We start from the raw sequence: 12,796 nt of genomic DNA on the forward strand, positions 1-12,796 counted from the left end.
ATTCATAAGCCTGCCTTGTCAACTTTTGATGCCAGACAATTTTCAGGGGGAAAGAAGGGGGAAGAAGATGGAAAAAGGAGAAAGGAAAGACAGGAGAGACAGCTGCTCTCTCTCTTCCTTTTGATATCTGCTTTCGCTGCATTTGCAACCAGCAAAATTCAAATTTGATAATATTCCACGGCTTGTCTTTTTGGTTATATGATTAAACACACACATGGGTGTGTACTACCTCTCCTGTTACCCTCATTTTACCACTGGTTGTCTGTTACACACTAGAGCATCTCGACCACAAGCTGAAAAACCCCTTCAGGATATCAAATCCATGGTCTCTCATTTCTAACTAGGTCATCACTTGCTCACAATAGCATCCTCACTACCCTCCTCTGTGTATTCCTCCCTCTCCTTCTCTGTTTTCTCCCCCCATTTCTCTCTGTCCTCTCATTTATCCCTTTCTTATTGCACCATCACTGTAATCTGTAAACATGTTGGAAGTCATTTTTTGTCGAGCTGTCATTCACTCCATCCACTGTCTGTGTATGTCTTTTCCAAACCTTACTAAAGGTTTTGCTCATTTTGTGCTGAAATAGGTTTCTAAGTGAGGGAAGCCAGGTTTCCCCTAAAGAAGCAGATCAGAGTTCTTTTCAAAACATAAATGTCGAGGCCAGTAGTGACCAAATGTATTTTTGACGATGTTTGCAGTAATCAATGATTTATTGTTGGGATGTTAATATCACAACTTTACGACAATGATTATAGCTTGCACTTAATGCCTCTCTCCAATATTTTAGAATGCCCTGCACAAGTAGTCTTAATCTGTGTTAAACTGTCATGACAGGACTAAATGAGAAAAATTCAGCACCCCATAAAGTCTGCATTATGATATCTCTACCAATATTGCCAGAATCCCCCACTGTACAGCGGCCCCATTTGATCCCCATCCCAGATAGGCTTCTCCATCATCGGTGACATGAAATACCCCGGCAGCCACCGGCTACAGCACACATCACCCCTCATAAACACTGACTACCTCTCTCTACTTCCATGTGTTCACACAAATTAGCATAACATTAGCATGATATTAGCACATCCGACCTGCGCAGCCATGCCTTATCAAAGCGCTCTGTGATCCCTGGCTCCCTGCGCTTTAGTCTGGAGCAGAGAAAGAAAGAGAAACTGAGAGAGAGAGACAGAGTTTCCCCCAAGAGAGAGAGAGAGAGAAGAGAGCGATGAGCTACATGATAACGAGCTGTGTTACACTGCTACACAACACACAGTCTTGTCACAGCGCCTCAGAGCTGTGCTGAGCTAAATGGGCTGCAGCAGATGTTTGGTGACTACAATCACACAGAGCTGCGTACCACACTTGACTTGCAAATATTTGCTAAGAGACTTCAAAATTGGATTCTCTGTATTTTAGAATGTGTAAGTTAGTGATTCCAGTGCAACAAGAATGAATACACACAGTATGCTTTCTTCTCACATTGTATGACAGTAGAATATTATTTGTCATAAAGTTCTAGTTGTCTCCTGTGATGAAATCCACAGGCAGCTGAGCCTTTGTTTGTTCCTTTCATGTGTCAAATACAGTGTTTAAGACACCACTAGTTAGACAGTGCATTTCATCCAACTGGGCATTTTCAGGATTACACTGATTGGTTTTAGAGGGCCCAACATTACAGGTCAAAACAAGGTGATATTTGTGTTACTGTTTGGTCTAGAGTGGTTTGCCTTCATAAGTGGAAGGCAATATGTTCACTTATTTTGTCATTCAGAATGTGTATAGTGGTAATTCTGTTGTAGAAAAGTGATTATTCACACTATACTTTATTATTTCTTTTTATCAAACTCTTGTTTCACCAGACAATTGAGCTGAGTATGGAGTCAGTGGGGGCAAATGAAATGAGAGCAAAGGATGGATCCTGTACTCTGAAGGTTCAGTCTGCAGGCCACAGACGCTGTGCGCGATGTGTTTTGTAGAGAATCTGCATGTTCAACATTATACTGATTGACCACAGACAACATATAGTACTTACAGTACTTACAGGTCACATAAAGGTGACATATTTGGTGCTGACTGTCCCACAGGCTAGAATGTTCATGGGAGCTGTCATTTTAAAATGCCACTTTGGTTTCATTGTTTCATTAAGACCTGTACTGTAACGGTTTCAAATTGCACCATACATCAATAATTTGCAGTGACTTAATATGTTTATTTTATTTTTTTTATTTCCAGTGTCACGGTTTCTCATCACATCCACGGGAGCCCTGTATATCCTGGATGTGCAAATGGAAGATGGGCTGTACAACTACAGGTGTATGACACGCCATCGGTACACAGGAGAGACCCGACAGAGCAATAGCGCCCGCCTCATTGTCTCAGGTAAGAGGAATTCCAAAATATCCAGTGGGTAAATGATGCATCAGCAACAACAGGGCTTGTTTCAAAATTTGAAACTAGTACAAGGTATCACATCACATCCTGCCATATGGCTATATTCATCGTCTGATTTATGAAGTAGTGATATTTATAAATGACACAAGTAAACACACTGATGTGAACCATAAAAAAGGACACCACACAATCTCTGTCTTAATAACCAATCTAAATACAATAATATGCATGTAACCTTGATCTCTTATTATTATTTTGTGTGTGTGTGTGTTTCATTTAGTTTAGTTTAACTGTTCATTTTGGTTGGTTTCAAAAATAGTGTATGCAAAATGACAGAGGACCATATGGAAATAAATCTGTACTTGTAAAAAAAGATCTAGATCATTTGAATAGAATAGAGAGTGACAGGAAAAAAACACATGAATTAAAGAGGGGGTGACATGTGATAAAGGTCATTAGAGCTGTGCCAACACGGTTTGGGGGGAGTGCTTCAGGACAGAAAATGCTCTTCCTTTCCTTAAACCATTTAAAATGAGCACTCTACCGATTTTACACATGAAGACCAGTTTACTCATCAAGAGCAGTACTACTCAACCTGTGGAAACAGTTGTATAATGTCTTGTGTGGCTCTGATGGGAGCTTTATAAAGTCTGAGAAAATAACGCTGATGGTGTCATCAGCTTATCTCGGATTGAGCTAGACACTCTGGCACAGGCTTTCTGCTAGTTTTAATAGAAAGCCTGTATTATGAACTTGGGGCGTGGAATGTAAAAGACATGGACATTTACCAAGGAGGGGGGGTCATAACGAAAGACGCTATTGAATTGCATTATGAGACTTGTAGGATCCACTGTTTTTGGAGCTTGAACAATATTACAAGATATCTCAGCTTCTGCTGCTTCGATTTTTACTTCGACCATTGTTTTTATATCAGTCTTTTGTGAGTCCCGCACTATTATCTGCAGTGCAGAATTGCTGGAGTACCCCTTTAAGGTAAGGGGTTTTATGTGATAGTGGGTTTATGAAAGATATTTCTGTGTGATATGCCCAGGTAAATGAAAGATCTTGATCAAAATAACAAACTTTTCAACAGTTTTAAGGGGACCTTTAGCACTCGGTAGGTTCTGGGGAAACCTTACCAGGCCATGAGCCACACTGAAACTCACAATATGGCATGTGTACCTCTTTACCCACTCAATCACCATGATAACCATGACATATTAGACACACACAATAGACACTTAAGACATATTAGCCTTTAGCCAGAAACCAGTATTCCACACAACCATCCCACTTTAAATGACATTAACATGATATGCATCAGAATTTGGGATTGGAGATTATTCAGAAGTGATCAAACAACTAAAGTAACTCAAACCTCTTACTATGTCCTATTTCCCCCCTACAGATCCCACCAACTCAGCGCCCCACATTCTGGACAGCTTTGAGCGTCGTGAGGTGATGGCGTCTCATCGTGTGGAGTTGCCTTGCAAGGCCTCCGGTCACCCCGCACCCAAATACCGCTGGCTAAAGGACAACCGGCCGCTGGAGCCCGACACACGCTTCAGACAGAGTGTGACAGGCCTGCTGATAGAGAGAGCCCAGCCCAGCGACACAGGGTCATATGTGTGTGAGGTGTGGAATGGCTACGGCAATGCTGAAGTAGTTGGCAGGCTGCAGGTAAAAGGTCAGTGCCCATGGGCTGGTGGTAAGTCATTGGGGTTGATTTTTATCAGTGGTATAATGCCTAGAAACAAGGACAAGCTAGGAATGCTGCTTCAGAATGTTACATTAAAATCGTTTACTGACAAAGTAATAATGATACCCTTGGTAAAACTACTTAAAACAAATAAGACCAAATATTTTGTTAAAAGCAGCTACTGAACTTTTACCTCCCTAACCTACAGAGCCCCTGAAGGTCGCTGTGAGCCCGCGGAAGGTGAAGGGCAGTGTGGGAAGCCAGGTTTCGCTGTCCTGCAGCGTAACTGGCTCCGAGGAGTACCAGTTGTCCTGGTACCGCAACGGAGAGCTCATCTACCCCAGTAACAGCGTTCGAATGACAGGCCAAAACAGGGAGAACCTGGTCATGGCTGGTATGGCCAAGAGCGATGGAGGAGCCTATCAGTGCTTCGCCAGACATGGCAAGATGTCTGCCCAGGACTTTGTTCAAGTCATACTGGAAGGTCAGAATTCACAGTGATCTTACTGGAGATGTGTGGGTGGGATCATACAGTACTTTACAATGTTGTGCAAGTTCACACTTCACAAGAGCTAGCTCAAAGTTCAGTTCACACAGATTAAAATGAACTAATTCATGTTCATAGTTCACAAATTTGAATTTTGAACTCAAGTCACAGTACCAAAAAATGAACTAGTTCATGTTCATTTTTTCCTTGACAAAATGCCGTGAGGTTGACTTGGGTGGAGGAACTTTGCGGCTGTTGGCTCCTCTTACCCTTTGGTAATGATTTCTTCTGATCATCATTCACTCGCAGATATTTCCCAAGACTGGTCGGATGCTTCAGCTCGACGTGTTGTTATGAAAATCTGTGGCCCATCAGATTCTGTGACCCGAAACACCGGCATGCCGGGTGCCGTAAAACATTAACTCTCTCGTTTAGATTAACTCGTTCATTAGTTGCAAATGGATACGTTCAGTTCACCGTTCACCAAAAACATGAGCACATTCAATGAACAGTGCACTTTGAGTGTGTGCACAACACTGGTACATTATATGGAATACATATAAGTAACGGAATAGGCATCTATAATCTCTTTGTTTTGTGTGTACAGGTATTTGTGTATGCACATGGGAATCCAAACTTTGTGTCTGTGCATTCATGTTCAAATCTAGACTGTGTATGTGGTATTGAGTGCTGCAGTACAGCTTAGCTTTATTAGTTTTTCTGAAAGAGAAAATGTTACACGAGCTGGGTTGCTGCATTGTCTGCCTCCCATGACCACACCAATGTAAGGAGAATATTGATAATCAATGATGTTGTGGAGCCAGAGAAAGGAGCTGTATTAATCTGCATTACACTCTGATTCTGTTTTTTTAAACAGCAGGCATGAATGTATTGCAATGAAAAAGCAAATCAGTCTCGATTCTGAACAGATTCCCATTTAAAAAAAGACTCATATGTTTTTATAATGATCTGTTATTCCAATAATTAGTGTAGAATAATGTGCATTGCCATGTGTATCTCCCTCCACTAACCAGATGGCACCCCCAAGATTCTTGCTTCATTTAGCGAGAAGGTCTACAACATCAATGAGTTTGTGTCGCTGTCGTGCACGGTGAAGGGCACGCCGGAGCCCCGAGTAACGTGGACTCTGGATGACGAGCCCGTGGTACGGGACAGCCGCCACCGCATCTCCCACTACACCAACGCTGAGGGCCATGTGGTCAGCCACCTCAACATCAGCCAGACCCAGGTGCCCGACGGAGGGGTGTATCGCTGCATCTGCAACAACTCAGCCGGGACAGTTTCCTACCAGGCGCGAATAAACGTAAGAGGTGCTTGTCAGATCAACTCTTCCAACACACCATCACATATACACATCAACATGTCTTGATTTATTCTGTTTTCAGTCTTTAATTGGCTACGTTTAATGTGCCTGGATGTGCAGATGTTGAAAGAATGCCTGACTAAGTTTGTCAAGAGGTTTTCATTTTTAGTCATTAGCTGTATTGCTAGTTTCTCTCACATTTAGTAACCATGATATTGTAGCTTCAGTGTGTTTGTTCTTGCTTGTTCTTGAGTAGGACAGATACTTCTACTGTCTCCTATAGGAGCTCCTCCTATCATCAGTCACTGGTGTTAGCATTAACTTTTCTAATTCACCGTTTCCTACCCAACACCTGCTGATAGCTTTATATCGCCATTAGAGTGATTTACTGTTAGCTCCAGTGTATGACTGTAGTGTTATCTGCAATCTACAGGGACATGGTTGGCTGGATTGCTGTTGACATTTAGTGCTCAAGCTTTCTGTGCTGGGTGCACGGCTATTAGTATTTCTCTATTGCAGAGAGGGAAGGGTACTTTCTGTACACCGATTGGTTTAATTTGATTGTGTTCCTTCTTGCATGTTGTAAGGCTAAATAGGGCGATCCTCTAGCCCTTAAGCGAGGGTCCATGAATGCCGAATGCAGCCAAGCAATGAAGATAAATCTCCACAGGTGCCATTGCAGAGAAAGCGTAATGACTGTTTCTCACATCGTTGGCTCCTTAATCGTGCTAAAGAGAGTAGCAACCCAGGATATGCTTGTGCTCAAAGTACACTACAGAGCCTAGTTAAACTGTCTTCTACAGTGCTTTAAAGAGAAGCCTAATAGTCCATTTCCCTGATAGACACTGAGCTATGGAAGCCTATTGGTTATTCTGTTGGTTTTTCACCAGCTTTCGCAAGTGTGTGCGAAAGCTGGCAACATGAGTAATGGTTTTGATAATAGCTTCATGAGTGGAGAAAGGGAACATTCCACTCTAATGCTTGTCAGAGGCAATCATATTCGGCACTGAGGAGATGCAAAGTAATATTCACTACAGGCTCAAATAGAAGGGTTCCCGAGTCCTTGGTTCTGACAAGGCAAAAAGCACATTTGATATGAAGGTAACAGAGCAGAATGGATCCACTGGTAATGATTCTAAGACTGATTTCCTTTCTTTGACTGACTAACAGGATATCTTAGTCAGGCGGTCTAAACTCCTAAATAAATCTTGCTAATGTTTTTAATTTCTAAGTATCAGAATTAATCAAGGCATGTAAACCTTGTGGTTTCTTGAAAACACACACAACACAGCACAGCTATCTTTTATACCACCCCCCCACCTCAAAATCATTTTAAGAGAGTTGTCTCTCCAATGTGTCCTTTAAGGGCCTGCCAGCATCAGACCAATGAAAAACCTCACTGCCATCGCTGGGCGGGACATGTACATCCACTGCCGTGTCATTGGCTACCCGTACTATTCCATCAAGTGGTACAAGGACTCCAATTTGCTGCCATACAACCACCGCCAGCGGGCCTTCGAGAACAACGGCACCCTGAAGCTGTTTGATGTGCAGAAGGATGTGGATGAAGGCGAATACACATGTAATGTGCTGGTGCAGCCTCAGCTCTCCACACACCAGAGCGTCTATGTTACTGTGAAAGGTATGAACCTCAATCATATCTGTCTTCAGTTACAGTTTGCCAAGTGCTTGCTCATGGTGGGATTTGTTGGGTAAATAATATTATAAAGAGTACGGTCTAGACCTGCTCTATAGGAAAAGTGCAATGAGATAACTTCTGTTATGAATTGGGGCTATATAAATAAAATTGAATTGAATTGAGGAGGAATAGTAAGCTCGGACCTTTTACTTTAGATTTAGAAAAATAGCACAAGATTTAGTTGCTGTAGCTGTGTGTAATCATGGGTACTCCATCAGGATTATTATGTATCTGAAGTGTCAAGTAAGCAGCTTAGGTGTGTGTACAGAGATGTACATACACACTGTATCGTACCCCTGTATGTTGAGGACATTCATGGGTACTCCATCATTAATCTCTCTGTCAGTCTGTGGATACTAAGATGGAATCACTTTATCAGTCTGCACACTGACCCTGTGTATTTCCATCTGGCACACATGCTGTACATCACATTTAAAAGATACATTAAAGCATCACCTTGGTATCTTCCTTCCCTTGTTGCAGGAAACACGGGTATACAGAGGGATATTTGTATATCTCTCATCTGTATATCACTGATAGCAAATCATCATCCTGGCCAGTTTATCTGAATATGCAGCGGCGCTGAGCTGAGCCAGATGATGATAACCTCAGATGGCTCTCTTTCTTCAATGACGCTGCATAATTTGAAATGTTGGATGGGCAAATCCCCCCCTCTCTTTGACTAGTCTTGACGTGCTAACGAGTGTGCGAGGGGGAAATCACACAGCATAGACAAAGCTATGCCGCCATTCCGCCTTGGCTAATTTGCCTCTCTGCTGCTTAGCATTCCACCGCTGCCGAGAGGGAATCCCCAGGAGCCTATTATGCCTATTTTGTTGTGAATTAAATAAGCGCTGAAGTGCCGCTTATTCCAATGTTATTTTAAATCATTAATTTCCAAAGCATCTGGTTCTCACGATGGCTACAGTGTCCCCAGAGAGCAAAAGAGAGTGAGAGAGAATGTTATATGCATGTTGTTTGAGAGAAAATCCAGCCGCTCTACACGGGGAGAGGTAAAATATTTCTCTTATTCCTGCAAAATCCCAACATAATGTTTTAAGATTGGGAACAAGGTGAAAAAGAGAGAATTGTGAGTTGCTATGGGAGTGCTTTATAAAGTAGCTCAGCCATGACATACAGTATATAAACCTGTTGTCTTTTTAAATGCACATGAATGGTGACTAATTTTGAGCAACATTTGCTGTTATTATTACCCTAAATTATATGCATGTAACCCACGGGGTAAAACTCCTGAGGTGAAAATGAATTTGCATGTCTCTTCCCCAGTCCCACCTACCATCCACCCATTTGAGTTCCCTCGGTTTTCCATCGGCCAGCGAGTCTTCATCCCCTGCGTGGTCATGTCCGGTGACCAACCTGTCTTCATCACCTGGCAGAAGGACGGTCGACCAATCCCGGCCAGCCTGGGTGTCACCATAGACAACATAGACTTTACCAGCTCCCTGCGTATTTCCAACCTCACGCTGATGCACAACGGCAACTACACCTGCATCGCACGCAACCAGGCTGCCGCCGTAGAGCACCAGAGCCAGCTCATCGTCCGAGGTGAGGATGGGGGAGAGTGGTGAGAGAAGCAGGTGCTGGTGATGACGAGAAAAGGAAAAGGGCAGGGGCATGATTTCTCTGAAGCATGCTGTAAGATACAAACAGAGATCCTTGCATCTTAAGTCATTTGCTACCAAACTTTTTAGGGACAAAACCGAGTAAATGCTGATGACATATAAGATATTGGTGAGTGTCAGTATCACATCTTTAAATGACTAGAGGTTCTTCACCCAGCTATCATCTTAAAGGTAATATTGGTCCTAGATTTTGATGTGATCTTTCTTCCTGATTACAATGAAAAACACTACGAACCAAAATTTACACTCCACCGACTGAAGATTGGTTGATGAGAGATTTCTTTCAAAGTGAGCTGTTAGTGATCAGTAGACATATATTTGATTTTGAGATGAAGCGTAATCTAATGGCTACTTGACTTGCAGTTCCTCCCAAATTTGTGGTGCAACCTAAGGACCAGGATGGCATCTACGGAAAGGCAGTGATACTAAACTGCTCAGCTGAAGGCTATCCTGTTCCTACCATCCAGTGGGAATACTCTAAAGGTAAACGCACAGCATGACACACGTTAATATACATGTGCATGTACGCCACATACACACACACACACACGTATTACATACTGCAGTAAGACACACTGTTGGACGTTTCACAGGTTTTCAAAGACTTTTAACTGGATAACTTGCTTGTCTTTTCTTGACAACCATGCTGAACTGTATGTAAGGATTTTTTTGTCCTACGGCAAGCTTATTCACTGCAGTAGATGATCTTTTTTAACAAATGCCAACACAACAAACATAATGTCCACAGCCTTGGGGTTGAATGCATAATAACACCCACTTCAAGTCCAAACAAGCACTGTGAGATTAGAAGCCGCAGCAGTTCAGGGAAGAGCTTTTTATTTCTCTGGAAGCAGGAAATAGATGGAAGATTATGTAACTACTAAACTTGCATTATCCCATCCTGGCTGGACACAATAACAGTGTTAATAACAATAACAAAAAGGATCTGTCTTGACATGAATTTCTATTTCTTTCATTCTTGTCAGTTATGACATTGCTTACTTATCATGACACATGACCGGGGCTCATATGCTGTTATTATTGCAAGTTTCTGGTATTCAATGAAATGGTGACAATGTTGTTGTGATTTTAATTATAAAATGTTTAGCAAAATTACATTTTATATTTTACATTTTATTATTAAGAGGCAAAACTTTTATCCCTGACAAATATTTTTAGTTAAGCTGGCAGCTACTTAGGCGAAGGTGACTCATTACATTCTGGGAAGATCTGGGATGCATGCAGCCTTTGAAGAATTTGTTTACAAAGGCTATTAATGAACTGAAATCACAACATTTTCAAAAACTTTTTTTTTTTTCAATTTGCAATTAAAACAGAAATCCAAACATTTCTTTGAACATTTTTAGCCATGCTAGCTTCATGGCTCTAGGGATGGCAGTGTCGGTTGGCCATTCGATCGACCGCTTTGGTTCAGACTGAAATATCTCTACAACTGCTGGAAGGATTGTAGACTCTTAGTATTGTTAACTTTTGAACATCTGTTAGCTTTCCATTGAACTTCCAGACATTTCTGTGATAAAGGAGGAAAATATTAACTAGCCAGTGTGTGTTTTTCTGTATTTTGGTCTAACCCTGATCCATACTCACTCTGTCTTCTCTGACAGGCGCCGGGGTCCCCCAGTTCAAACCCATCGCCCTCAACTCAGGCTTTCGGATCGAGGTGCTGGTCAATGGCTCTCTGTTCATCAAGCACGTGCTGGAAGAAGACAGCGGCTTCTACCTGTGTAGAGTCAGCAACGACGTTGGAGCTGATGTCAGCAAGTCCATGTATCTCAATGTCAAAAGTAAGTCTCATCAGAAAACCACCACCTAAAACCTAAGAATGTAGATTAAAAACTTGCATCTAAGGTGCTGTAGACAGTGATATCTGCATTAGATTATCATGAGACTATCAACTCTCCATTTTCATGCTCTGGCTGTTCATGCTCAGTGCTGCTGGTAACATTCAAGAAAAAGTTCAATGTAAAAGTTAACATTAAAGCACAAAGGTTAAGTGAGTTGATTTGGAGTCGGCTTTGCCTGTGACAGTCAGGCCACCAGCAAGATGGCGTCACGGTGATTGCTCTGTGCTTTCTGCCTGAATGAATCCCACGAAAGCAACGCACACAGCCACCGCCACTGCATCTCTTGGAGAAAGTACAGCATTTATCCGCTGTGTGGCCAAGGACTTAGCTCCCCTCCATTAAGCCCTGAATTCTGCATGCAGGCAGGAGCTGCCATGTGGAAAAGAGGGCTGAGGGATGGAGGAAAAGGGGATTGGAGGAGGAATGGGTTATCCATATCTGTTCCCCCCTATGTCTGTCTTCTTCCCTCTTTATTTTAGTCCTCCCCTCCCTATACTGCGTGTTTTCTCTATTCCACCCCAGATACTTTACCCTACCTTTATGTTTGCAAGAGATACATGCATTTTCTTAATGTGTGATAAAACCCTTACTTACAGTATGTACAGTATATCTATGTTCTTCCCTTCATGCCTGACCAATGTTAATTTGTTGAGCCGCCATGTTCTGATTACCACTGACATTATCAAAGGATTGGAGGTAACACCCATCATGCTTACACATTCAAACAACACAGCTATGGATTTACTTTTTCAAGGTTTGTCCGACTAAAGATCATGACCATGACCAACAAATGACTTTTAAGGTAATATTATTGAGATGAGTACTGTACAAACACAATCATTACATACGTGATATAGAAATCAAATCATTTGTTTTGCAGAATTGCTTTTAAATTCATGCAATTCTGAGACATTTCAGTGTTTGCTTCCTACTAAATGTTTTTGTAGTAATATTACGCTTTCTTTCAATACTGCCCTCTTCAGGTTGAAAGAGCACTTGATAAACCGTGTGAGTCCAGTACATGATTTAATTCCCCATAGCTTCCCAAAGAGAGAGTTGCTAAAAGCAGGGATTTGACAGTCTACACACCTCTTCTGTGGCACGAAAAACCATGTCACAAATAATGTATATCTGAATTCCACACAAATTCACAGTTCTGTGAGTTTGATCTTGTGCCCGTGATTGCGGATTTGCATGCGTGTGTGTGTGTGTGTGTGTGTGATCTCCAGCCAGTCTGCTGTGGCTGGGTGCTCATTTTGATCAGTCACTGCTAGATGAGGCTTATATGCCTGTGGCTCTTACCAAACCAGAGCAGAGTACTCCCTGCTGAGTGTCTCACTGTCTGCCAGCCACAGCCAAATAGGCTACCACTCCTTCATGACCCCTCCTGTCTGAGTCCAGCCTATCATGCTCCCTTACAGACAAACATACATGCACTCTCAGTACAGTCCCTTATGTTATTTCTCAGCTGATAAGCAAGCTTCTTAATTGCATTTCTTCCATTTACTTACATAAAAACATAATATATCCTATATACTCCCCTCAGCCTCTCTCCACTCACCATTATGTTTGTCGCTCCACAAAATTTTCAAAAGCTTAGAGCTGAATGAGGCGCACAACCATGTTTTTGTTGTCAAGAACAGCAGAAAGACACACTTGACGGAAGGTAGAAGTTCCTAAGTGAACG

At 42.1% G+C, this 12,796-nt stretch overlaps 1 protein-coding gene across 4 annotated transcripts in view; it reads left to right on the forward strand.

Annotated features, from left to right (window-relative positions):
- Nucleotides 1–12,796, forward strand: part of dscama (Down syndrome cell adhesion molecule a) — a 106,707-nt gene that overhangs the window by 62,304 nt on the left and 31,607 nt on the right. For 3 of the 4 annotated variants that reach the window (XM_044222781.1, XM_044222779.1, XM_044222780.1), the window contains exons 4-11: nucleotides 2,234–2,380; nucleotides 3,801–4,079; nucleotides 4,300–4,575; nucleotides 5,613–5,909; nucleotides 7,269–7,544; nucleotides 8,889–9,167; nucleotides 9,608–9,727; nucleotides 10,870–11,049. In XM_044222781.1, coding sequence (XP_044078716.1) covers nucleotides 2,234–2,380; nucleotides 3,801–4,079; nucleotides 4,300–4,575; nucleotides 5,613–5,909; nucleotides 7,269–7,544; nucleotides 8,889–9,167; nucleotides 9,608–9,727; nucleotides 10,870–11,049 — 1,854 coding nt within the window. Of the gene's footprint in view, nucleotides 1–2,233; nucleotides 2,381–3,800; nucleotides 4,080–4,299; nucleotides 4,576–5,612; nucleotides 5,910–7,268; nucleotides 7,545–8,888; nucleotides 9,168–9,607; nucleotides 9,728–10,869; nucleotides 11,050–12,796 lie in introns of those variants that run through there. The other variant, XM_044222782.1, reaches the window with a different exon arrangement.

The sequence above is a fragment of the Siniperca chuatsi genome, linkage group LG14 (assembly GCF_020085105.1).
Source record: "Siniperca chuatsi isolate FFG_IHB_CAS linkage group LG14, ASM2008510v1, whole genome shotgun sequence".
NCBI classification, from domain to species: Eukaryota; Metazoa; Chordata; class Actinopteri; order Centrarchiformes; family Sinipercidae; genus Siniperca; species Siniperca chuatsi.